The sequence below is a fragment of the Pollicipes pollicipes genome, unplaced genomic scaffold (genome assembly GCF_011947565.3).
Source record: "Pollicipes pollicipes isolate AB1234 unplaced genomic scaffold, Ppol_2.1 Scaffold_4295;HRSCAF=5057_pilon_pilon_pilon, whole genome shotgun sequence".
Classification (NCBI taxonomy): domain Eukaryota; kingdom Metazoa; phylum Arthropoda; class Thecostraca; order Pollicipedomorpha; family Pollicipedidae; genus Pollicipes; species Pollicipes pollicipes.
Window position 1 is genome coordinate 34,089,174 of NW_023596461.1, and position 26,248 is coordinate 34,115,421.

The following is a 26,248-nucleotide window of genomic DNA, read 5'->3' on the forward strand; positions in this document are numbered from 1 at the left end:
TTGCATTAGCTGTTCCCAGCAGCCGACGTCATAGAAAATGATTTTCGCGGTGGGTGACTCGAAGTCATAACACGTGCTGACCATGGCCATCCTGCCTATATGTAGGGTCTGACCGTCACGTCGCCCGGAATTGCTCAACCATTCAGAAATGGCCGCCGACCATGTCAGCCTCCAAACGACACGTTGGGTCGGGGCACCACCCTGGCCTGCGGCGACGCTTGTTCGGATGCGCAGCACACACCTCATTCGTCCCTCCATGAGATGTTGCTCGACTGATGAAGGCTGCCGTCCGTGACGGTAACCCGTGTTTCCCATCCAGGTGCGGGGACAAAGATCCAGCGCCTCGTTCATTGGATGTGAAAAAGTACCTTGAGGCCACCTGTGCTAGTGTTGATGGCGAGACAGACCGACATGAACGCCATGCATGGCTTGTTTGCATGCAACCACGCAAAACTGATGGCCCCATATTCCCCACATCACGGACCCATGGAAGTAGTCGCTGGGGCTTTCGGGCGCTGGACTGCGTAGTCATATCGCGTCCACACCATACGCTCTAATGAAGGCTGTTCTAGAATTTCAAAAGGGGCTGCTATGATGCGAAAAATCTGAGTCGGCGTATACCACGGATCATGAGACAGCACCCAAAGCTCAGAGCAGGTAATCGCAAGGCCCATAAATGAGCGGCCCGTTCCGTGCGCTGCACATGAATCTTCACTTCACCCTAGTTCCCCGCGAGGGAGAATGAGAGCCATCATGACAGCCCTGGTGTGCATCAGCGACCACCCCCGAGGAGTAATATCGGGCCTGATAGACACAGCCTCCTCCTTGATCAACCGTCATGTCGTGGTCATAAATCGGTCGGTTCTTTTACGCTCAACTCGGTTCAGAATCCCAATGCGGTGCACGCGGCGGTCATCATCGCCGACTGCGTCAACCAGACTTCTTCGGTCCTGGCATCTGTTATCAGCCACCGTCGGGCGTCGGCTACGTCGTTCATCCATGCCTGATGATACACTGCGGCAGCGAACCGCAGCCTCTGCGGGACGAACGACGGCATGGCACCGCAGCTGATGTTCTCCAGTTGGTTCAGGTGCGCCAGGAAGGCAGTCGAACTGACAAAGCGAAGGAGATGCGTCGCAGCGGCGCATGCCTTTTACGCACCACCGTCTCATAGAGCAGCGCCGTCACTAGCGCAGGCCGTAACATCTGCAGCTGGTATCCATGGATCGTTCACTGGTCAAGCGCTTGCAGCTGGGTAGGGGCAGTTTGTTCGCTTGCGGGCCGTAGGAATCGTTCAGGCGCTTCTCCGCAGCAGTTGGAGCCCTTATCGGCACCGCATCACACCCGCAAACTCGGCAGCCAAACTGCTGCCGCTGTGTTCCGGACAGGAACTGCCAAATATTTGGGCTCTCCTCAGACGCGTTGATTAGCTTGTCAAAAGCGTTTGGCGACGAGTGTACGCCGTAATCGATACTATGGTGACGACCGCCGCCAGCCGCCGCGCAGTGAACGCCGCATTTCATCACCCAGTGGCATCCGTGAGGGGATCTGGCACCGTTCAATCAGACGCCTTTCTTCCCAAGGGCTAGCAGGTTCCGCCCTCAGGCACTTTTCAGGACACTTTCCCGCCAACAGCCCGCCTTCCATAACGGGACGAACACTGCGCAGGAAAATCCGGTCATGATGAAGTACCAGCGCCCGCTAACCCGCCTCCTACTACCTCCATAGTATAAAGCCAGCCTAAATTTCTCACATGCCTTTAGACTGAAATTGAGGAATGTCTTGGACGATTGACCCGACCGAGAAAATTGAGTCAAATATGCAAAAACACTACCATACTCCACGCTTCTGTTTTCTAGTTTCAGCCTTAAAGGAATATGCCTGCTTGTTTTTACTTTACTTCTTATTAGGTCAGGCGAGCCTGGTATGGTCGGCAATGCCAGCTTCCGCGAAGTCCGTCTCAAAAAGTTCGAGTTTGGGCCTGAAGTAGCTGCTCTGGCGGGAGAAATCTAACTTCACTCCCCTGTCACCACCAAGGATGTAATAATTCGCATTTGCCTCGCTTTTCCAATGTGTCATGAAACGCTTGCAATCCAATAATCCGTCAAAAAGCTTGTGCACTGCATGCTACGAAAGCTTACACTATTCTGGGAAAGCAGCCAAACACGAGGTCATGACCACGCTAATTCAACGAAGTGCCTTGATTCCCCACTGTCCTCCGAGGCGCCTACCGCGGTAGTTCTTTTCGAAGGGCGCAAAACGACCGTCCCTCAGGTTCACACCACTGGCTTTTCTCGAAGCGCGCTCAGGCTTAGGGAAACTTAGTATCACATGTGCGCCTACCGCGGCGCACTGGTTCAGACTTCATCCAACGCGCTTCTCGGTAAACGGCCATCGCCGCCCGCTGAGTCGATCACAGCCGTTCCTTTGTACCGACGGCATTCATACCATTAGAGGTGTCACTTGTCAGCCCGCAGGCCAGCAATGTGTGGTGTGGGGGGGGGGAGGGGGTTAACCTATCTCAAAAGGGCACTTCTATTTCATAACAGCTGACAGGCGACCCTCAGAGCGCTCAGCCATAGCCATGTCAACGGCCGTTGTCATGACGGCAGCAGTGAGATTTGCGGTTATCGCGGACAACGGCTTCACTTCGGGGCTAACAAGAGATCAAAATGTGCTGCTGTGAAAAAACGCCGGCAGCGCGATTCAACCTAAAAAAAGATTTCGGTATCCCTTGATGGTGTTGCTGTCACACTACTCGGAGCTTTCGCCATACGTGACCGGTCCTGACGTTTTACTTAAACCAGCGCTTCTATAATACGCTATAAAGATGGGGCAAGTCTCTTCAGCACGCACCCAACGCGAGGAGAGTACAACACAGTGATTCATACCGCCAGACGCTTCCCTCTTGGCAGCGTGTTAAGCTACGGCACCACGACCACAAACAACGTTCGGAAGTGGCCATTCATGGTTCATGTTTCCGACACTGGAGCTTAAAATCCAAACGGCTTGCATGTTTTTATGGGTGCAGGGTAAACAAGGCGGACCTCTGTGAGCCCAATCCCAGTAACAGCCAGCGTTAAGCGCGTCACCGCCATCACCGGCATTACACAAACCCAATCTAAAAAGGTCCAAACGAGACATGCCGTCCTTACGGACGAGTGCCGTCACGGGAGAGACGAACTGACATACCACAGCATTACGGGCTTGACTTGCACAAAGGGGAATCGCCTCGAGCATGGATATTTTAATGCGAAATATAGTACGTCAACCGATGGACACTGGATGATTTTCTGACACCGGCCCATATCTGTCATGCCATAGAAGATACGACGCGTGGAGCGATGCCAGTAATCAAGGGAAATTTCCCCGCCTTCTATCCATAATCATAGCAGCGAAAATCACGCGCGGAATCAGGGTCAGTTCCCGCGCAAGAATTTGGTTTTAATGCATACGTAAGCACCAAGGCTCGCGAGATGTCATCATTCCCCACGGCGAACTGCGAAGCTCTGCTCTAAGAAATGTCTGAAGTCCGTTTGCCGCCAAACGCTGGCGACGTAGCCCCCTCCATGGATGTTTAAGTCAATATATTAAAAGCAATTATTTTTGTATGTATATATATAAATAAATATATGTACCTAAATATTCATATATAGATCCTTTCATCCGTATTGCGCAACGTGTCCTCTTATTTGAGGAACTGTACTGCGTTTCTGCGCTGCGAGGCACTGGACCAACCAGACCTACCAATCCGCTTTATTTTCCATGGGACAGCCGACATTGGCTCCGTTTCATGTCACGTGTAAAAGTCGGCTAAGTCCACAGCGTTCCCACCCTCACTCAAGTGGGGTGCGATGCTGGATGTGACGCCGTGCTCCCTGGCCGTCTGGAGCCCGACACCACTCGCAGTTGGCCGGCGTCGGTCTCGGCAGAGCCGGGTCTGGAGGAGCCGTGTCTCCCTCCGACGGTGACGCACGGCAGATGAGCCCGCCCACTCAGACGCCAGAGCTCGCCACCCTGTGGCACCGCTTCAGCGCGTGTAGGGGGGGGGGGGGGAAGGGCGGCTGGGGCCAGTCCGGACCAGTGCCAGCTCACGGGACGCCGATGGATGGACGGCTGTTTGCCGTGGGTCCTCTCCATCGTCGAGCAGGGGACGTGTACCCGGCGGCCCGTCAGCCAGTGTTTCACGGTGCGGCCGAGCACGTTCCAGGGCGAATGGTGTGCGGCTAAGGGCGGGCGGAACCCGGTGGTCGGTCAGAAAAAAGGCCGTACTGCATCCCGCAGATATAGATGAACAGTCTGACGCAAGCGTGGTAGTTCCCTTATTCGACCGAGAAAAACAAATGGAGCAGATTTTTGTACAACGGTCCCATCTGCGTCTCCACTGGCCCAGTGTCTTGGCAACTGTGTTACACCATAGTGTCGGGACGTGCTGTCGTCGGCCAACATCTTTCGTCATTGCGGCCAGGCTCCAAGGCGAAATGAAGAAGGCGCAACGTAGCGCGCCCGTGCGCATTACATACTGTGCGTGTCGGTGCGCATTGCATACTGTTCGCGATGGACACTCTGATCGTTCAGTGCAAATATTAGATGGCTGAAAAGTCGCTGGAAGTTGCGCGACTGCTTTCAGTACTCGTTCCATTCGTCAATGTTGGATAGGACGCGCCCTCCGTTCATCACGTGACTTATCCCACCTTTCCCCGCCGGAGGTCTTAATATGGTTGAATTACTTGGATGAAAAAAGGTGGTAAAAACCGACCCCCATGGCGCAACTTAACGATGGTCGGGAAGTAAACCAAGTTTTGGCTCAGGTCTTTTGATGACTCAAGCTAGTTTTGTAAGGCGTAAGTTTCACGTGAATGCAGAATCATGCAGTTTGTGTTTGCTTCTCACCCACGTTTACGGCCGACTACGTTCAGGCAAGACAACGTGATCCAAAGGAACGATAACATCCAAAACAGCCATGTGTGCGATTACTTTTTTCCGCACGACTGGATGATATGCAATTTGCCCCTAACCTGCGAACTTTATGAAATACTTCCCTGTTTTCTTCTGTTTCATTTATATTCGTGCCGACGGGCTGAAGTATAAAGCCCCATAACTAGCCGAAAAAGACGCTGTAATCGTCATTTGGTATTCATTATGACATGGCTCGCTTATACGCGTCCTGCAGTACTCACGTAGCATGTAATGTGATTTCCTGATCTGTATTTCATATGGCCATGCATTTCGAAGAGTGTGACACTAACATATCAGCTACATTGAAAGGATGTGTCCACGCGCCGGCTCCCACATGAGGAAACCCAGCCGTGCTGGAGCGGCTGTCCTTGTTCACCGATCCAAGTTCGATGCGGAAGATGTGCGCAACCTTGTGCGAATAACAAGCAAATAGCGATTTAACTTTCGGGAGCATAGTCCGAGATGAATGCCCTACAGTACACTTTCAGGAGACATATTATCGCAGCGAGACCCACGAAAAAGGACGGATTATCCGACCACAATGAACTGTTCACATATTTCTGGGTAAATACCACGTTGCGCAACCATCATGGCCTTCAGCACGAATTTGCAAGCTACAGTGACTCGACAAAAATCATCTGGCCCTGAATGCTCGGCTATCCCAAGATCAGATGACCAGAATGTAAATCCACAATCACGTCAGTGGAAACAATCGCTCCAGGCATTCAAAACCCGTATCGGGTTTCAAACGCATCTATGCCATCAACCATCACTCGACCTGCCCCACCTAGCGTGCAGCCAGTGGGCTGGTGGTTTGCTCTGACTTCCACCGACGTGCGTCCAGCCATGCACGGAGGACGACAGTGCTCCACAACCCCACCCACGAAGATCCTGTGATATCAGGTGAAGGCACGCCAGCTGCGGCAATGCATCTTCTTAGTACGCGTTACAGTAAACGTAGTGAGGGTTCGTAAATATTGCCGATATTATCGGAAGCGTATAACTACACCAGAACTTATCAATCATTGTTAGTCAGCAAATATAGATATATCAATCATAATTCTGCGCCCCTCCGACACCAGAGGTTCAAGGTTCGATTCCCGCGGCGCCCGTGCTTCCTGCCAGATTGAGGCAGGCGACACCACAAAGACTCAGCCGCTGAGAGCCTCGTAGAGCCCAAATGACAGCATATTGTAATCAGGATACTTTAGAGTACAACGTTCAGGCCAGCATGGTAGAGGCGCCAATACTTGATCAAAGAAGTGCACTATTACTAGCAGTAGCAACTGTCTCCAGAAATTTAGCTTGCGTTTCAGAGACGAGCGCGCACCCCGCCGCTAGATGCGCTCATTCTTTAAAAAGGAATGTGACGCACGCCGTCGCACACTTTTTAAGGAGCACCAGCGACTGCATTTGCCATAATAGCGCTCAGGGGCCACGGTACAGTCGGGATGCGCCCAATCGCCGTTTCAACCGCCGTTTAACGACGTCTTTCATCTTCGCCAAACTCCACACCGCTCACAATCCTTCAGCCGCCAGTGACAAATGTTCCGGAGGGTAATGGCCATCGGTCGATGTATCGATGAGATCACTGTTGCGACCTTCAGTGTCGCCCCCTAGAGACTGAGATCCGTGAATATTTTGCAGCAGATATGAAATCCAGTCCTTCGTCATCGAGCGCCAATGTCTTTAACCACGTTTCTAACACCCTCCCATGTGACGCTGACAACCACTTGCACTTTATTCAGCGCACTGCAAATCACGCCTTATAGTACGAGCCGTTTGCTTCCACCACCGAGCCGCTCCCAGATTGGACCGCTGCATGCACGGCCTACCGTCAGGATTGTCGGCGTTAATCGATGGGCTTGTCTGATGATCATGTCCGCGGCGCCTCATGCTCGTCTAGTTTCTCCGATGTCTGATTTGCTGATTTGTGTTACAACGTTCTACGTCACGACCACGGAGGTCCACGTCACGGTATTCCGTTCATAGTTGCTGATTTCAGTCCCAGACGCTGGATGTCATCCCTCATCTAGCGTTCTTTTATTCGTGGAGTTTTTTTGTATGTAAAATGCAGGGCATTGTTGACCAGATGTTTCAAAAATTGAAACAAGAATCCACTTCCTCATCGTTCCAACATGCCTCTTTCCGGACTTTCCCAGATATTTCTTTTGCATCGTACAACTATTGCTACTAGTGCATAGATATATTAAAGGCGAACAAAATCCAACAGTATACTGCTTTCGGTTGGCTTGGTTTTTTTTTTTGAATTAGAGCCCTTTCGACCAGAAATGATCATTTCAGAGCCATGGGATGAAGGAAAATGGTTAAAGGTGGAGCAGACTGGCTTGCGCCTGGGGGGCCAACCGCCGGGCTTTAACCAGCGCGTGCGCGCTGGGTACCCGGTCGGGGTCCACTTCCCACGGGGCTCTCGGCCCACTCGTGGCTGACGCATGAAGCCTGCCCCGGACAAGCGGGGTGTCGCGAGGATGCAGGATGAAGCGAGATAGAGGATAAGAGGGACGGATGCCTGTATACTGCTTTCAATAATCCTTCAGGCAGCGCGTTTCCTTTTCTGACTTGGCTTGGCTGCTGTGTCCTGCCCAACCCATTGCCACATACGCTGTCAGACCTGCCGCACACGTCTTCTTAGTCTCCTTGTTCGTCAATATTGCAGTGATTGTATCATTATCAGACCCAAAACCACGGGGGTCCTGTACCCCTCCCAGCTGCAGATCGAAGCCCCCACTCGTTCTGGAGCTGACCGGCCATCATCTACTACTGAGTCACCAATTGCCACTGAAAGGTACGTGGCGGCAGCGTACCCGGCAAGAAATACACGCGTATATCTTAGCAAGCCAGACATCGGCAAAATAGGCACAGCTGCACTGATTGATAGCCGTGCCCGTCTTCTGAGTCTGTAGCCCGATATTTCCGGCAGAATGACCCCCAGCCATGTCAGCGCCCCTCGTCTAGGAACGTCCCTAATATTTTGTGCCTGATAGGAGCCAACAACACCAGAGTCCACCTTATCATTCCAACTGGAGGCAAAAGCGACACGTTGAGAACTTACTACTGAAACAATGGCATCGCCACCATCGTCAGACGGAAGGCACACCGAGCCCAGAGCACAGTCTCCCAGGCCCCGCACACAGGAGCGCGTGCCACCAGCCGGCGGGGGCGCACCCACCACGGCCCGTACAACGCTCTCCTGCTCCGGTTGTACGTTAAGATGCCACACGGATTTTTTTATTTCAACAAATAATAAAATTTAATATTAAATAAAAAATACAATCATTTAAAAAAATATAATCAAATAATAATTTTTAGCAGGAATTGGCATTTACTGTCGAGCTTCGTGAGACGTTCTTGATATATGTTAATGACTTAAGAAATGCATACAATTACCTTGAACCATGACCGCCTGATGAAAGGATATGATAGCATGTACTGTCATGTCGTTCTTTCTATTTGAAGGCGGTTATCTGCTGCAGATCTCTAAAAAAATACGCTATGCAGAATTGTGTGTGGTGTCGTGACTGACAAACATAAGAGCTAATCTGAGACATATCAATATCACGTCTTCAAATATTTGCAAAAAGGGCAAAGAATAGCTGCTATGCACTACATTTATGGTTTATATGAGAGGCATGGATATTATGAAATATCATACAGGCCCTTTCCAGCCACCAATTGGTAAGTGTTTTCCAGTTTGCGTTGGATGGCTGTAACTGAAGTGACTTCACCACTGATTCTGACTGGGGGCTCCTTAGCACGCGCTTCATAGTCACCAACATGACACGCGGGTTAGCCTGGAAAAGGATCGTTAGCATCATCAGTGAATGTCACAAGAAGTCACACAGTAATAATCAATGAATGACTTTTACCTAAATGCTATAAAAGCATCTCCTTGTTCGCCGCCCACAATGTGGACCCCTCCGTCTGGTATGGACAGCCCCCGGAAGAACTGTCGAATGTCGGCCGAGTTGGCCGACCACGGTAGATTCTGCAGCCTTATGATTACGCTCATGTTCGCAGAGAATGGGACAACGCTGGCGTCGGGAGCTACGTGGAGATCGCCGATCGGGTCAGGCCACTCCTCTTCTCACCAGCACCGCCGATCACCATGCACTGAAACAGAAACAGAAACCATGTCAGTTTCCAGCATCAAACAGCAGTACAATTATGATCAAATTTGAAAACAAAAACAATGCAAGTTGTGATTATAATCAGTAATGCAAATCAGGTTGCTTACAAAACTGGACTCACAGATCATCGGACTACTTGACCTGCAAGCTCCCTTCCAATTTTCTAGTCTGCCTTTCATCACACTGGACCAGATAGAAGTCCACTGCTGCAGCTTTCATATACCAAGGTGGATAATTTGGGGTACTTCCACCACAACAGTTCTGATATTCAATGGCTATACTTATGTTCAGCAGTTTTAGGACACAGGTTCAGATCCTTATCAGTACCAACACCATCTCAGAAGGTTAATCACATATTTCAATCAGATTATTCTATAAAGTTGTTGTTCCTGTTTTTTTTATTTAATGGAAAACATTGCAAATACCTTGTGATAAATTGTGTCAGAAGAGGGATATTACAGATTACTGAGTTTCTGTTAATTTCTGCTGGTTTTAACCAGTAACAACCAGAGAGCAGCAAAAACTTGTTTCAGCTGGCTGAAATGCCAAGCCTCTGCAGGTACCTATACACAGTATCTGCAGTCTACAGGTTTGGAAAGTGTAATCATTGTTGTGCAGAACACCTCTAAATACCTGTCAATATCCATGAAATACTGTAACTACTGGGAGGCAAAAAGATCTTACAAAGTAGGAACTGGTCTCAAAAAATATGTTGTGCCAGATGTATGTGCATCATTGATGAACACTGCTCTCCCTGGACCAAGATCAGGCCAAATTGTCCTTAATTTAAAGCAAATTAAGGGTGAAATATTTTTGCAGCATTCTCTCATCAAAATATCTCCCACCAAATTACCTTCACAAAAGTGTAATTCCTTGAAACATTGGTGCGTGGAATGAAGTTAGCACAAACCATGCACTGAACTTACAGTGTACATGTGATGAAAGCATTGCTGCTTCACTAAACATATCAGGCAAAATGTTAATATCTTTAAGCCTGACTAGGGACATGATGCAAACCAAAGCATACCACACTGGAAAACCATGATACACCAAAAAAGCTCAGCTTAGGAGCAGCATCCCTGCAACAATTTCAGGAAATGCAAGCCATAATTCTGGAGTCCCACATTGGTGCACAGTAACTATCAATTTCAGTGGAAAGACAGCCAACATTTCATGGAACTGTGATGTTCATGCAGAAAAATCAAGAAAAACTGTACAACACATTTCACCTTCACATTCTGTAAAAATCCTATATATATATATATATATATATATATATATATATATATATATATATACATATATCATATTTTGTGATGTTATCAGTTGAAGCACATCAAAACCCTTCAATGACTTCTATCATCCGCTGCAGTCAGCGGAGTGACTGACACTCATCCCTTTTGGCAGGCATCTGTACTTGCACTATCCATGTATATCAGTTGAGAGTGCTGCCTGTCTCCATTGTTCGGCTGGGACGCATGGGGCCTCGATTCAAGTACGGTAGTTGGAAGGGGGGGGGGGGCATGAGGGTTTTGCTGTGCTTATGCCATCTCCAAAGCTAGGTGGCTGTGGCAATACCGGGTAGAGCATGAGTAGCATGACCATGTCAGCGTGAGAAGCGCGATCATGGTGGAGCGTGAGTAGGTGGCCATCTGTAGCATATTTGTTTGCATTCTTTGCCCGTGATTTAAACCCTGCTCAACCCCAAACATGTTTTGTGAAACTATGTCCCTGAGTCAGTTACCTGTTGGTGCTTTTGGGAGAACCACATAAAATGATCAGCCTAGATCTATGCCATAGCATGCCTTTTCCACAGACTGCCCACTCATATATGTGTACATGTGTTTCACGTGATGGAGTTTGAGATTGTGTTGTTCCAGTGTGTCATGTGAGTACTGACATTTTCTTTCATTTGAAGTGCTTTTACATGAATTGTTACATATGAAATGTAGCTATTCTGTTGATCATCACCCATTGTACAGCAGTCTCCCAATGATGAGCTAAGTAACAGTGTAATGGCCCACAGCACTTGGAAAATTTGTACTCTGCTACCAGAAATTCTTTAGGAGTTTGCAACACTCATTTTAAGTTGGTAATTTTAAAAAATCAATACAAGCTGGCCTGCCCTGAGCTTGGTGCATGTATGTCCCATGTTTAGCACTGATGTCCAAGCAGTGTGGGAAAAACCTCCATTTTCTGGTGGATGTGGCACCAGGAAATTTTGTACTCCAGGGCTCTTGACTGGTAAGAATGACAGTTTTTGTACTCCAGACAAATGCTGCAGTCACCCCACAAAGCAGACACCACTGCAAATGTATGAGCCTGAGTATAAGTACCAAGGCAGACAGCTTTGCTTTCTTGATAGCCAGGAGGGTTCATGAACTTTGCTTTCATAAAGTGAGTTATAACTTTTATTTGATTTCCAGGGACCAAAAACATATGGAGCACCACGAAATGGAAACAAGCATCTGCAATCCTGCAGGAGCTGGCCAATCCAGGGCATTCATGTCAATGTCCTTCATCATTGTATTACATGGGTTAGATGCACTTGTACAAGTCTATGCAACTCCTGAATGATGATGACAACTCATGTGATTTACTTCTGTGGGAATGAAATAAACTGAAATATATGTGCTTGTTTTAAGTACCTACCGCTGCCACATACCTCGCATGTCACTACCTGTGGGGAAAATATATGGCGCACCTGAGTGAGTAAGACCGCATTCTCCACGACGCACACACCTACCGATACCTTTCAAGAAACGCACAAACATATCACGGCTCTGGCTCCCACCACGCCACGAGCCCATCGCCTCCCGTACCCGAAACCAACGGCAGCCCAGCCTCCTGCAACTGACGAGTGCATTTTCGAGCTGTGAAGGTCCGCGTCGCAACAGACACCTACAACAATATTTGTTCGAACAGAAAACCACTAGCAGCACCAAAATCATTGATGGCACATCTTTTTCAACTAGGTCATTCAAAGACTCGCCGAGCAAGAAGTCCAGCATGCCAACTATGCCCTTAACTTACCTCATATTAAGATAACATTTTAGCGATTTTACCAAAGGACGCGCATCTTGCAAACAGTTTGGTGGGAAAATTCCAAAGATTGCAGCATTGCACATCCTTTTCAAAGCACTTGTTTCATTCCTGCTCCTGCCATACCAGCCACCAATCACCATCCAACTTGCAATTCAACACAAAATCGTAGCATTCAAACACACCACATATTGGCACTTTTGAGATAGAATCATGACATTAAATGGCACCCAAATATCACGTTTGTGGGTGGCACTTTTGGTGGTAACGGCTTCTTTTGGGTTCTTAAATGTCATCGGGAATTACATTCCCAAAATGGGAGTTTATGGCATGCGGCATTCCAAAACTTGCTACTATTGTATAAATGATAGTACATCAACCACTTTTTCAGAAATTGGTAAATGCCGGTCTTTGAAGATTCGAGGGTATCTTACTTGTTTTTAGCAAAGTTATCCAAATTTAATTGAAAAATTTACATGTCTTGGTATCGCCCAGATACGGGCCCTCCTCAGAGGGTGTTGAAATGGCATGATATGCCTTAGAATGAGAAATATCTATAGATTTGTAGTACAGGTACTGCATTATCTCGGCATTGTCTTGCGCCCCCAGAAGATAAGATATATTTGTAGGTGGAAAATAGCAACTTGAAATGCATGACTGTAAAGCTCTATGATTTTTCTACCACAAACTTAACAATTTGTGTTGGTGCAACAGCATAAATGGCTTTCCTTAGACTATTCATCACAGCCTGTCATTTCAGGACCCACCCGTGGTACTTGTAGTTGGTTGGCCCATTGACGAGTGCTATAATGCCATCACAATGTCTGTGAATGCGCCAGAACTCCTGTGCATGGTTTGGTTGTTTGTCTTGATGTGGTGGGAGTCAGGAGGGCAGAGGGTGAGTGAAGCTGCTTGGGATTATGTGCATTGTAGCTGCGAGTTTGAGGTATTCAGTGAGGCAAAGTGGAATTCGTTGTATTCCATTTTCACACAGCGTGCATCCACACTTCTAAAATTACTTGGGATTTAGTTTTGGAATGCTATTAAGTCATTCCAAAAAAGGTAAATAAATACTGGGGGACTGATCTATAAATGTTTACCACTGCAGTGCAGAATCACCTTGCTGGTGTGCTGGTGCAGAATCACCTTGGTATAACCTGCTCTACCTACAGCATGGTGGGTAGGTATGTAGGTACTAAGATATATATATATATATATATATATATATATATATATATATATATATATATATATATATATATATACAACATTAATGCTAGGCTTGGGTTTCCCATGTGGGATCAAATATAAGGCTGGCCTCTTTTCAGCCTGTGGTTATAATTGCTGTAACCTGACAGGTGGCAATGCTGCCATGTTCCTTGCTGTCAGGCATAAGGTCTTGCAGTGACACTATTAAAATTGTCCCTAGATAGGATCATAGGGAACTTGGAGAAGAGGAGAGGGATAACAGGAGGTGCAGGAAGAGAGGAGGAGCAGAAGTGGAGGAGTGGAAGGAGAAGAGTGACAGAAAGAGAAGGTGAGGAACTGAAAGAGGAGAAGAGCAGAAAGAGAAGGATAGGAAGAGGAACACTTTTGGTATGCTTATATTAATTATGTAAAGGCCAAAAGGACAACATGTTAGTGATATCACATACATAAGGCTTTCATAGTCAGTTGCAGCTGCCTAAGACTCATTAAAAAACCAGGGTGTGATGCACAGTGGTTGTCCGCAATTCGGTTTGTCAGTAAGCAGAGGATGCACCTGATTTATCATTTTGATATTGTGTAAGTTTGCATGTAGATAGGAAATGATAAGTAACTGAGCTCTGTATGATGCACCTGTGAATGCATATGTATAAAGTTTTGTTATTAACCTCTCTAACTGTATATTTCTTATTAACATGTACCATTAACCAATCTTTGCATGAATAGGTGACTAGCAGCACTACAGGGATATGGATGGGATCAGTGTGGCACCCTCACTCACAAGAAGTGCTCTGTTCCACTGAAATGCAAAATTGCATGCTGACACTAATTTTTGCCAGAAAAACATTGGGAAAATGTTGACCCATTAAAGGCAGCATGTGATGTACTCCAAGCAAGGCCCATTGTGCAGACACTCATTCCACATTAGACAGACCTCTGCTTGCAGGCATGTCTGTACTCCGACCACAAAAATTTTTGTACTCCGCCACCCGCCAAAAAAACTAAATTTCCCACCCTGGTTCAGAGGAGTCCAATAAAATCCCAATAGTATGGGTGAAATACATAGGCAGTAGGTGTAAATCAAATCAATGGGAAAATACACAAGACACAGAAGACCAGCTCCAATATAACTCACTGAATGGCACACTACATTTGGCAGACTACCTGACAATGTTGAGCTTTTGTACCTGGAATGACTTCTTTGAGGACAAGCCAGCATTATCCAGGGAAGGTAATTTTCAGCTGCACTAACAGGGCGCAAATAAGGGAGGGACTGAAAAATGGTAAACGAAATAACAATTCATGGATGAACTGCCCATATCACTGGCAAAGAAACATCTCGGGCTTGCATGTGCAGAGGAACAATTATTCAAAGAAAGACTCAGAGTTAATAATTAATGCATACATATGGCAACCATTCCGCTCACACGAATCGCAGTCAATAAGCAATAATCATAGGAAAGCTCCAGTGCATACCTAACGCAGCAGACCATGCGTCCCGATTCCAGGACGGTTCAGTACGTATTGTGCACGCGATGAGATCAACCAATACTATTTTCTGGAGACGATCAACTATTTAAGCGACCTTTAGACTGCATCAAATGGCAAAGTACATGAAAACGTATCCCGAAAATCGGCAACTATCCCACACAAACACTGACGCATCCCCCGCGACGCTTAACGGGGAAGCGAAAATGGCGGAGTTTAGTGTTGGTTTGCAATTTCGATTCCAGACTTGGTAGCATCTTAATTTCTGCGTTTGAAATACCAAAAACATAAAATAAATCAGAAAACCAATTCATTTGGTAAAATTGCTTCTTAGGAAGGTTGTATATGGTAATGAGAGGAATGTTTCCCAACATCCGCGTGATGTCTGGTACCACCTATCTTATTTTTTATACAAAAATAAATAAATGTGAAATGCGCTGGAAATTTGTATGAAGACCCCGACGCAACATGTGTTGAATGTGCTCATGTGCTGATGTTTTAGGCAACTCATATTCACCGACAGCACTATCATATTTTCACGCTCGCTATCGCCATTTTGTGTCGCCAATTCTTCGTTGGATGCGGACAGCACCCTGGTAAGTCAATGTTTGGGGCATATTGTTGCCGTTTCATGATCTCCAGCTTTGTCTCCACCGACTCCCACGCATGCTCTCCCGAGGAGGAGACGATCGCGCGCTCCCCAAGGCGTATCGTTGCAAAATTCCCCACAGAGGTCGCTCACAACTCCCTACGCTAGCGCCAATGGTGAGAAAATCATGAAGGTGAGCCTGAAGGTATTGTCAAAGAGGGCGCTTACACTGAATTTGGGGCGGTGTGGACGCGTGTCGTCGCCGCTGGATAAAAATGCATGTTTTGATCTATTGTCCAGCGTCACTTTCGTTACGGGCCAAAGTCTGACGCAATGCACACATGATGCATACAGCTCTGCCTGGTCCATTCGTTGCGTCGGACTGAGTATCATGTCCTGATCCTTTCCCTGGGAAGCCGTTACGCCGAGATAACAGAGACGGCCTCTGAGCTAGGCACAGTGGGGCGTCTTCATCATTTGGACCTTGGTGTTAAATGGTAGTCAGTGGCTGCTATGATGACGGGAAGTCCGGGAAATCCTCGTGGGGGAACCCCCAAAAGCTTGCTGGGCCGGTTGGATTTTTTTAACACCTAGCTGATGCCTACCTGATAATGTTTGGGGCTTCAGAAGAACTTTGAAACACTTGTTTGTTATAAGACCTTCATTGGTATTATTCCCTGTCACTCAAGATGCGCATCGGGTTAGGAAACCGATTAAAATTGAATTGTAATAAGCTGGTCGGTAATTTCCCCAGCTGGCACTTCTGCCGTGAGGCAACTGATTTAAAGCGATGACATTTGCGCTTAAAACTTATAATTTTGTCAGCGTTCGGATCGGATCTGTGCCTGGCGGCGATCGCACTGAGCGGCAGCCGCCAGCTTCCATCTCCGCCGCGGCATCCGGCGCTGCAGCGCTGCGGCACCGATCGAACGCGCTGATTTATGCAAGTACGCGCCAAGGTCCCTCAACATTGGGGGCAGAAGACGGCGATATGAGACGCGACCTTGCGCGGGCGAGAGGCTTCGAATGCGGAAGTACGGGAAGAAAATGGTAACGAAAGTGACCACCGACTTCGTAGGCTTTTATTCCCAATGCTTAGGGATAGGCCGTGCGTTGGTTTTTCTTAGGGACCTGAGGGTCCCACGGAAAAGCGAAGGATTCCGTACATATGAGGGACCCCTGTGACGCCGGAAAAGCCCCGGAGCTTCGCAGTATTTACCTGGATCCCGGAAATATTTCGAAACCTCAAGAACTTTGCGTACCCCAGATGCCTCAACAGGATAAAATGCACGGAATGGATTTACCTTCATCCGTTATCCGAGTTTCGGCGAATAAAATTCCAAGGATAACATATGGGCAAGGGGCTGTGGGACCTTTTTGCGCCCCATCGCTGTGTCAAGCCCCGAAAATTGCATTGTCCTCACGTAGGCAGAATCCTGGACCCGCTCGTGTTCGGCTCACCGCGCCATAACGTTATGCTTTAAATCTCGCGCGCCACGCTGATGCACCAAACGCGCCACTACGACGGCTTTTGCGCTTCTAGAGCTCTTAATGGGCATGTTCCTGTGATGCAGGCCAATAAATCCCGCCATCTTGAGTCAATCCGGCCGCAATTTGGTTACCGATCATAATCTGATCCGGAACAATCCATCAGAATGCGAGTATTTCACAGAAGTTTCACCAGATCATATTTCGGCTCATTTTATCCACATGCCACACGTTGTTTTGTGCGTATAATTGCTTCTTCGTCGCTTGGCATGCAACTTCTCAGCATGGTCTAATCCATTTAGGTTCACAGCTCTTTTGATCAAATTATTTCGCAAGCTTGGCGTTTCGGGACAATTCCGATCCCGTCTTATCCGAACCATGGATTAGTCGTAAAGCTCGGCATCTGCACTGCAGTCTATGAAGAACTCTTCTGGCCTTCCGTAGTTACATGTCGAAGCCAAAAATGTGCACAACCGTCGCTGTATAGATTAGACGGTTTGCGTAAAGAATGGCACCGAATGCAGGAGATTATAGTTTCCAAATGCTGTACGTGTCTCGACGAAGTTTTAATGGGCCCACTCGTACCGCCTATTTGATTTGTCCACAATTCTGCTTCCGTTTGTAGTGCACAATGTAAATATCCGCACTGTGAGTCCCCCAGCGTTTTTTTTTTGTGTTGCGCGAGCGTATTATAAACCGCGGACCCTCTGTTGTCAACGCCTCGCCTTGGATGTTGATACGGTGCGGCTCACGCCGCAACTGCCGCTCCGTTAAAGGGAGTGCGCCATATTTGCGTAAGGTTTTGAGCTGCAATAGCCGTCTTGAAGATCATTCGGTGCAGTTCACAGCAACGACAAACTCTCACGACAAACCCTTCTAGTTTCTGAGCTACGCGATGTGCGGACTTACTTGGGGGAGACGTTTCAAAGCCAGCTAAGCATCCATGACGCCACCATAACGCCATTCAAATCCTGCTATTCCGTTGGCCATGCGTCGATCAGGGCCGACCAAAATACAATGCTCGAATTGCTCATATCTGGCGTTCGTGACACGATTTCCAGATATAGTGGCCCTCAATTGACTCAATCAATGTTGTGTAAGGTACGGTGACGTAATCAAGTTATGATGCATTTACGGACACAGTTACTAAACAGAGGGGTTGTTTGTCTAGAGCAGCCTTTTTCTTTTAAAAAATATACCAATGATGATAAGTGCGCCTATTTCATCTTATCTGATGCTTGCTTCATTATCTTCAAATGCGGAACATTCCCTTTAGAAGCTGGCACCCAGCCAGTAACTATGTGTTGAGGAATGCACTCTGCGCGGAGTCTTGCTGGTATGCGTGTAATGCCGGCTGGATTGGACGACTGTGTCGTATCTTAAACAGCTGCATGGCTAGGTATAGCGTCTCCACGTCTGCGTACCTTCAGTGATCGACACACTTGCTTCCGCCTTGCGTTGCATTGATTGTACTGTGCCGCCGTAAAACGGCAAGGGTTAGGCCTGCCATGGAAACGTCTTCCAGTCTCGTTTTTTTGTGTTGTGTAGGACAAACAATGTCCCGATAAATTTAGGAGGAGATGCCTCAGCTTTCTGCTTCTGTAACTGGAAGAATTGGCCACTGCCCCTCGGTTTCTCGTGGTGCTTGTTTCATGACAGAAGTCGTCACAATAACCTTGCATTGTATTGCTGTATCGTATCCAACCAGACGAAATACCAAATTTGAATTTGCACCTAGCCTTTTCATTAAGCTCGTCTTGGGTGTGTAAAGATGAAAAATGGGATAAAGAATCTGCGATGTATGAAGGAGTTAAATATAAATGGCTTTTTGTGCGTTGCCTTTGCATAGCACTGTCTATTTCATGCCAACAGTAGGGTTGTATGGGTACCGCATCGATATTGTGCCGAATTCATCGGTAATGTCTGACTTTTTCAGGGGCACCAGTGATGGAAGGGCAAGAAAGCATGACCGACATCCAGAACTACCTGGACAACTTTCAAAAGGATCTCCAAACCAACACCAATGACCCAGGTGCGTCTTTGCTCTTGGGTCGTACCACGCAGTCAGTTCCACGTGCGGTTGTGCGTGCGCCATGTGCCGCCTGGAAGTGGCGTCGTTTTCTGCGCACGTTCATCCACACCTTGCAGGTCGTCCCAGGCAGCGTTCGTGTCGCAATGCCGCTGCTGTGTACTGGGCGAGCGTGTCACGCTCCGGCCCGCGTTCGGATGAGATGGACGCGCTGTGGACGGGGATCGCTGACTGGAGACCGTGTGCACGAGCAGCCGGCGGCGGAGGCGAAGTGGGCCAGGTGTACATGGACCAGTCTGGCCAGTACTTCATCAGGGAGGCGCCGCAACAGCAGCAACAGCAGCAACAACAACAGCAACAGCAACAGCAGCAGCAGCAGCCGGAGACTAACCTGCGCCGCTCGAAGGTGAGCAGGCCGTCGCCGCGCGTGACCGTGGCAGGGGTGCGCCAGGCTCGGCCGCAGTCCTCTGAGAGAGAGCCCCTGTCGCGGGTGGGCAGGTCCAATGGAGACCACCCTACCACCCGCCATGTGCGGTAGTCGTGTTGCTTGTCTTCGAGTTGGTCTCGTCACCGGAGCCCATCGCTTCGGAGTGGTTTTCTGGCCCATCATCGCCACAGCGGAGGGGAGCACCGCTGTCCGCCGGCTGGCGAGGGCGGTCCGCCGCCAGCCGTGCCGCCCCACCCGGCCGCCGGCGGTGCTGACGGCTGCTCGCGCCTCTGCCGACAGCGGGTGCGCTCCTCGACGGCGGTGAGCGCCGCCGGCGACCCGGGCGTGGTGCAGCTGGCCGGCGCGCAGGCCGTGGCCGGCGCCGGCAACTACCAGACGGTCACCATCGTGCCCTCGGACGCCAACTCGGACGAAGTCAGCTACGTCCTCATCGTGCAGGTGGGTGCGCTGGCGTCGGGTAACGGGCGCACAGGCGCGGCAGGTGTTCAGAACGGCTTGGCGGGTGTGGGGCCGGCTTCTGGAGCCACGCGGAGGAAGTGGGTATGGTGACTGCAGAAACTGGGCCTGACCTTCAATGAGGAGTCTTTCGAAATCTAATATGGCGTTTGGGTTTAAGGCGTCCGAGAGCCAGAAACTAGGAATGGAGCCTCAGAGAAATCCTGTCCCGTCTTTGCGTCTTCCATTTTGGGGGGGACATCGCCGGCAGTTGTTTGTAGTGTACTTCGGTTAACTTACTGAGGATGAAATTCCTTGCTTGCGGTGGAGATTCGGTGAACGCTGCAAATGATGTAGCCTCAATTCTTCCTTTCCTCTTCTGTTTAATGGCTGTCACCAGTTCGTGAGAAAGCTTAACGGTCGTCTTGATGATTATTATTAATATATGATTGTCATCCAACGAACTGCGAGGCGGCTTTAAGTTTGGGCACAGTTTTGTCGGGCAGACTGTTTGGGAGAGAGCAAAGCACCTATTTCGTGGCTGCATACTCACAGTTCAGCGGCTGGCTTGGCTTCATAATTGCCCCGCACATTCTAACACAAAGCCGTACAGTCATGGAGGGGTCCATAGCATTCGAACACCCATTGGTGATTACGCCTACGGGGACTACAAGACATTTCGCGCAAGTTAAGCTGCACATCATGCCTATTTTCGATTTCCCTGAGACCGGCGCAGCCAAGATATGGAGTGCAAAAGTGACACAAGTTATTTTGAACGGATTCGGGGGAACGGGACGCCGTCCGACTTGGGCGTGCAGACGATTGCGGCCAAGGTTCACATTACGGAACATAAGTGCTTGTATCATTCAATACTGACTGCTGTTGTCGAGCTCAACCTTTTCGAAAAACAGCTCCACTGCAAAGACGTGCGGAGCTTAAGGCGATCAGCCAGCGCAGCGGTGTGCGACGCGAACGGTAACAGCGGAAACGCTCGCCCGACCGAGTCGCGACGCACGTGACCCACGCAGGGGTGACCTTGAGCGACGGCCGGGGGCAGCCGGGTCAAGGGTCGCACCGCTCCGGGGCGCGTGACCGCGTCCGGAGGTGCGCACGAAGTCGCTCTTTCCACACGTCAGCCACCACGTGTTTGCGAGAGTCGCCACGTTTGGTGGGCGGTCGGTGCCAGCCCCGCTGTAGGGCTGATGCGCCGGTCTGAGGCGGTGCCTAGTGACGCGCCGTGACCGCCGTCCGTCTGACGAGCCGCCACCGCCGCCGGCAGCCCGACGCCGAGGAGGGCCAGAAGCAAGAGGAGGACGACGACCAGACCATCGGCGTGTACGACTTCGACGAGGGTGACGAGCAGGCCGAGGAGGTGAGACGCCTTGCGGCCGCCCGAGCCGACGGCGTCCGCTCTATTGGTCGGTCTGCTAGCCGACCGAACGTTACGATCCAAACGGCAGGCGATCATCCTGATAAATTGTTTAGCCTGAATTTAGACCAGGTGTATGCTGATATGTCTTACTGGTTTAGATGCGTTAGGCTACGGCTTAATTCCGTAATGTTCGTAATTCATGATTCAGAAATATAATACGTCATTCGTTGATGTATGCGTGTGCGTGTGCGTGCGTGTGCTTGCGCGTGCGTGTGCGTGTGGACGCGCCCCGCCTGCGGAGCGGGGTGAGCTGCCGTGTAGCGGGTCCGGTCCAGCAGAGACGCAGGACCGGTCTCGCGCGGTGTGCCGCCGGGAGCTGAGCGCCAGCTTTGGCGGCCGCCGGCAGGAGGAGTCGGGCGACGAGGAGGACAAGCGGAAGCTGTCCCGCATCGTCACCCGCAAGTCCTCGCAGACGGTGTCCCAGGCGCACATGTGCAGCTACTGCAACTACACCAGCCCCAAGAGGTCAGTCCACCCGCTGTCCCGGTGCCCTCGACGGCACTGGCTATGTGTTTATGATGCTGATGCCACGGAAATGCGTGTCATGCTTGTTTTCATAATCGGTGTTATTTAACATGTGGGTTGAGATTGGTCTAATCGTAATAAAAATATATGTTACACACCTGAAAATGGATGAGGCATTGGAAGTAAGCTTTACATTGGTTTTTATTTATCAAAGGATCATCCCTCATTGCTGAGATAAGCGTCTGCGTAGATGTCGAAGGCATTGCAGGGTCTCTCAGGATGCTGCCGATTTTTGAAAACTGCGTCTTTATTTCCCTATCCGATTTCTTCCCAGTTATCAGAGCACCCCACACGCTGCCGCCAAATGGTCGGGGTCCGAGCCGCGGCTGGGACGAGGCGTGTCCGCTCGTCCGGGCCGCGGATGGGTCGAGGCGCGCCCGCTCGTCCGGGCCGCGGATGGGTCGAGGCGTGTCCGCTCGTCCGGGCCCGCAGCTGGGACGAGGCGTGTCCGCTCGTCCGGGCCGCGGATGGGTCGAGGCGCGCCCGCTCGTCCGGGCCGCGGATGGGTCGAGGCGTGTCCGCTCGTCCGGGCCCGCAGCTGGGACGAGGCGTGTCCGCTCGTCCGGGCCCGCGGCTGGGACGAGGCGTGTCCGCTCGTCCGGGCCGCGGCTGGGACGGGGCGTGCCCGCTCGTCCGGGTCGCGGCTGGGACGAGGCGTGTCCGCTCGTCCGGGCCGCGGCTGGGACGGGGCGTGTCCGCTCGTCCGGGTCGCGGCTGGGACGAGGCGTGTCCGCTCGTCCGGGCCCGCGGCTGGGACGGGGCGTGTCCGCTCGTCCGGGTCGCGGCTGGGACGAGGCGTGCCCGCTCGTCCGGGCCGCGGCTGGGACGGGGCGTGTCCGCTCGTCCCGTGACGGGCCGTGCCTCTGCCGCCAGGTACCTGCTGTCGCGCCACATGAAGTCGCACTCGGAGGAGCGGCCGCACAAGTGCTCCGTCTGCGAGCGCGGCTTCAAGACGCTAGCCTCGCTGCAGAACCACGTCAACACGCACACCGGCACCAAGCCTCACTGCTGCAAGTTCTGCGACGCCAACTTCACCACCTCAGGTGGGTGTGTCGCCCCCCGAGCAGCGGTGTCGTGGTGGCTGGGACGTCGCCCTGGTTCCTTGCTCAAGCTGGTGGAAGGGACAAATCAGAGCAGATGAATTGCGGATATCGGAAAGGGGCGCGGTTTGTCAGTCGGTGGGCGGGCCAAAATTGGTATTGCCTGCCACCCGCGCGCTTAGTCCTATGTTCGTAGATCGCAGCTGTGTTGTGTTCTTGTTTTTCGTAGCACATTGGCACGTACCCTCGCTCACAAGCAAGCACTTGTTGAAGTTGCGTGTGCAAACGAAAATTGCCTGAATATATTTAGGCAGTTGAAATTTTACGTTCCTAACTGCCCATTGGTCTTTGTCTCCTTGTCTCAACTGTCTTTGGCCGTGTGCAATAGCTGGCTTGGTGCAATCGGGAGTCTCCCATGTTCGTTCGGCTCGTATGGGTCCAGCGCCGTGCTGGCCGCTTGGCGGGCTGCGACGGTGCTGTCTGTGTAACCGGGCGGGTCGGCCGCCTGACCGCGCCGCCGCCGCCGCCGACAGGCGAGCTGGTGCGCCACGTGCGCTACATCCACACCAAGGAGAAGCCGCATAACTGCACCGAGTGCGAGTATTCGAGCGTCGAGCTGAGCAAGCTGCGCCGCCACATGCGCTCCCACACCGGCGAGCGGCCCTACCAGGTACGCGGTGGCAGCGGCGGCCGCGGCGGATTAATGTCGGCGCCAGGGGTGGCTGCCTGTCAGAGGATTTCGGTCGGGGGGGGGAGGGGAGGCTGTCTGCCGGAGCTCGACGGGGGTTCTTGGAGAGGATTGTGCAGGGCTGGGGAGCCCGCTCACAAACATGGAGAGCGTGTCGCTCAGGAGTCTAGTTTCTCCGTGGTGCGATTCCATGGCCAGAGTACGAACAAGACGTGAAGTACCTGTGAAGCCCGGCTGGTCCTCGGATCCAGCTGGGACGGCCTGATCTGGCCGGGCTGAGCCGGTCGGCCGGCGCGGCGGGGTGAGCGGGCCGTGTCCGGCGGCCGGGGGTCCGCCCCCGCCGCGGCGGGAGGGCCGGCTCTGACGCGGCGTGACCTTCGCCTCGCCAGTGTCCGCACTGCACATACGCCTCGCCGGACACGTTCAAGCTGAAGCGACACCTGCGCATCCACACGGGCGAGAAGCCGTACGAGTGCGACATCTGCGGCTCCCGCTTCACGCAGAGCAACTCGCTCAAGGCGCACCGCATGATCCACTCCGGTGGGTGCCCGGCCGCGCAGGCCTCGGCGTCTCGGACGCTATAATGCGTCGGCCCATGTAGACTGGGACGCTGTATATCACACAATACATGCGGCAAAAGCAGCGGACCATGGTCGCCAACGCAGGCCTGGCGGTTATCTCCTATTTCGTTATATCACATTCCCATGGAGATATGCCCCTGGGTGGGAGGGCTTGCGAGTACGTTTACTGTACTCGTGCTGGAAAGTGTTGACGTTTTATGTTAAGCTGCGCTCTGTCCTTTGTGGCGACGGTGTGGCAGGACGTAGCACTCGTCGGTCTGCACCGCCGCTGTGGCCTTCTGACCGCCGCGAGATGCCCGCGTCACCCGCATCTCCGTGTCGCAGGTGACAAGCCCATCTACCACTGCGAGCTGTGTCCGACCACGTGCGGCCGCAAGACGGATCTGCGCATCCACGTCCAGAAGCTGCACACCTCCGACCGGCCCATCAAGTGCAAACGCTGCGGCAAGAGCTTCCCCGATCGCTACTCGTTCAAGGTGCGACGGCCCGGGCGGCGACGCTGCACGCTGCCAGTCTTGACGGGGGTGTCCGGTGTGGGTTTGTGTTTGTGTCGGCGGAGACCGGCTCCAGACGGTCATTGGTTGGTGTCTCGGGCTGATCTGCCGATGGGGACGGACTGACCTGGGCGGAATGCCATGGGCCTCGCGTGGATCAGCTGTGCTGGGGCCCTGGGGACTGTTCTCGCCACGAGAGCCCCTGCGGCGCAGTCTTGTCGCGATGGCCCTGTGTTTAGCTCTGTGCGTTGATCGCCTGTTGTCGCTTTTCAGCTACACAGCAAGACACACGAGGGTGAGAAGTGCTTCAAGTGCGACCTGTGCCCGTACACGTCCATCTCGCAGCGCCACCTGGAGTCTCACATGCTCATCCACACGGACCAGAAGCCGTTCGTGTGCCAGCACTGCAACCAGTCGTTCCGCCAGAAGCAGCTGCTTAAGCGGCACGTCAACCTGTACCACAACCCGAGCTACATCCCGCCGCAGCCGCGCGAGAAGACGCACGAGTGTCCCGAGTGCGGCCGCGCCTTCCGCCACAAGGGCAACCTGATCCGCCACCTGGCCATCCACGACCCGGAGGCCAGTGCCGCCGAGAAGCAGCTGGCACTCAAGCTCGGCCGCGAGACCAAGGTTTCGGTACGTGCCGGGCGGCGGCGGCGGCGGGCGCCGGCGCGGTTTAGGGGGGGGGGGGGGGGGGGGGGAGGGGGAGGGGCCGTCATCTGCCGTTCGTGAGGCAGGTGGTTCTTGGTTTGTGTCTGTCAGACTGTGATTAACGCTTGCAAAGACAAGCAAGTGCCCCGTGCATACCAGCGTTGCGGAGCGCTGTCTGTGCCGCGATCGCTCTCAGCTGACTGACCGTTGTACGACTTCTGGCCCGCCGACGCTGACGCTCGCGGTGGAGTCGCGTCGCCGTGGCATTGCATGGCGACGGAGGTCAGACACATTGGACATCAGACGGGTCCGGGTCCGGCTGTTCGTCGCCGTCCGTGACGTCTCGTCCGACCGATCACCGCCTGTCCGCCGCCCTGTCGGTCGTGCGCCCCCGTTGATGCCGCCGGCCGCCGGCCACCGCGCAGATGCTGGACTCGCGCCAGATGCCGATGTACGAGGAGTCCGACGAGGACCTGGGCGCCGGCATGGCCGAGAATCAGGACCTGCAGAGTCGCGAGAAGATGGTGGCCGTGCAAGGCCAGGACGGCCAGCAGTACGTGGTGCTGGAGGTCATCCACCTGCAGGTTAGCAGCGGGCACCGGAGCCAGGGCGACGACCGGCCAGCTGTCGGGGGGGGGGGGGGGGGGGGGGGGGGGGGGGGGGGGGAGTGGGAGCGTGTGCCGCGCACTCCTTTGGGAACAGGCTCAGGTCACGCCGCGTGTGATAGCCTGCCAAATGGGATTGGTGTGCTGTAACGACAATGTGCGTGCGCGGCGTTGCTGGGCCCGTCGAACGTTGCTGTGATCATCACTGGGTGAGCGCTGTGGTCATCACCGGGTGAGCCGCATCAATAGGGCCGTCGCGCAGCGCTGATGATTACTGTAGCCGTTATGCGGCGGCGGGCGCCGGAGCCGCGGTTGTCGCCGCGTCACAGCCGCCGCCGCCGCCGCCGCCGGCAGGACGCCAACGGCGAGGAGCAGACGGTGGCCGTGGTGCCGGACTCGG

At 52.0% G+C, this 26,248-nt stretch overlaps 2 protein-coding genes across 2 annotated transcripts in view; one reads left to right on the forward strand and one right to left on the reverse strand.

Moving 5' to 3' along the window:
- The window catches only part of LOC119097467 (RNA-binding protein 12), a 28,377-nt gene extending 13,339 nt beyond the window's left edge, over positions 1-15,038 (reverse strand). The window contains exons 1-2 of the mRNA XM_037220498.1: positions 14,832-15,038; positions 8,847-9,090 (exon numbers count right to left, since the gene is read on the reverse strand). Coding sequence (XP_037076393.1) covers positions 8,847-8,989 — 143 coding nt within the window. The 5' untranslated portion in view covers positions 8,990-9,090; positions 14,832-15,038. The remainder of the gene's footprint in view (positions 1-8,846; positions 9,091-14,831) is intronic.
- A 355-nt stretch (positions 15,039-15,393) lies between these two features.
- Positions 15,394-26,247, forward strand: LOC119097468 (transcriptional repressor CTCF-like; the record flags this gene model as incomplete). The annotated part of the gene is made up of 13 exons (XM_037220499.1): positions 15,394-15,439; positions 18,857-18,952; positions 19,204-19,355; positions 19,677-19,835; positions 21,112-21,204; positions 21,611-21,729; positions 22,663-22,832; positions 23,363-23,499; positions 23,907-24,057; positions 24,423-24,574; positions 24,866-25,228; positions 25,669-25,827; positions 26,203-26,247. Coding segments are annotated over exons 2-13 (1,785 nt in total), but the record flags the coding sequence as incomplete, so codon positions are not given.
- Position 26,248: the final 1 nt, after the last annotated feature.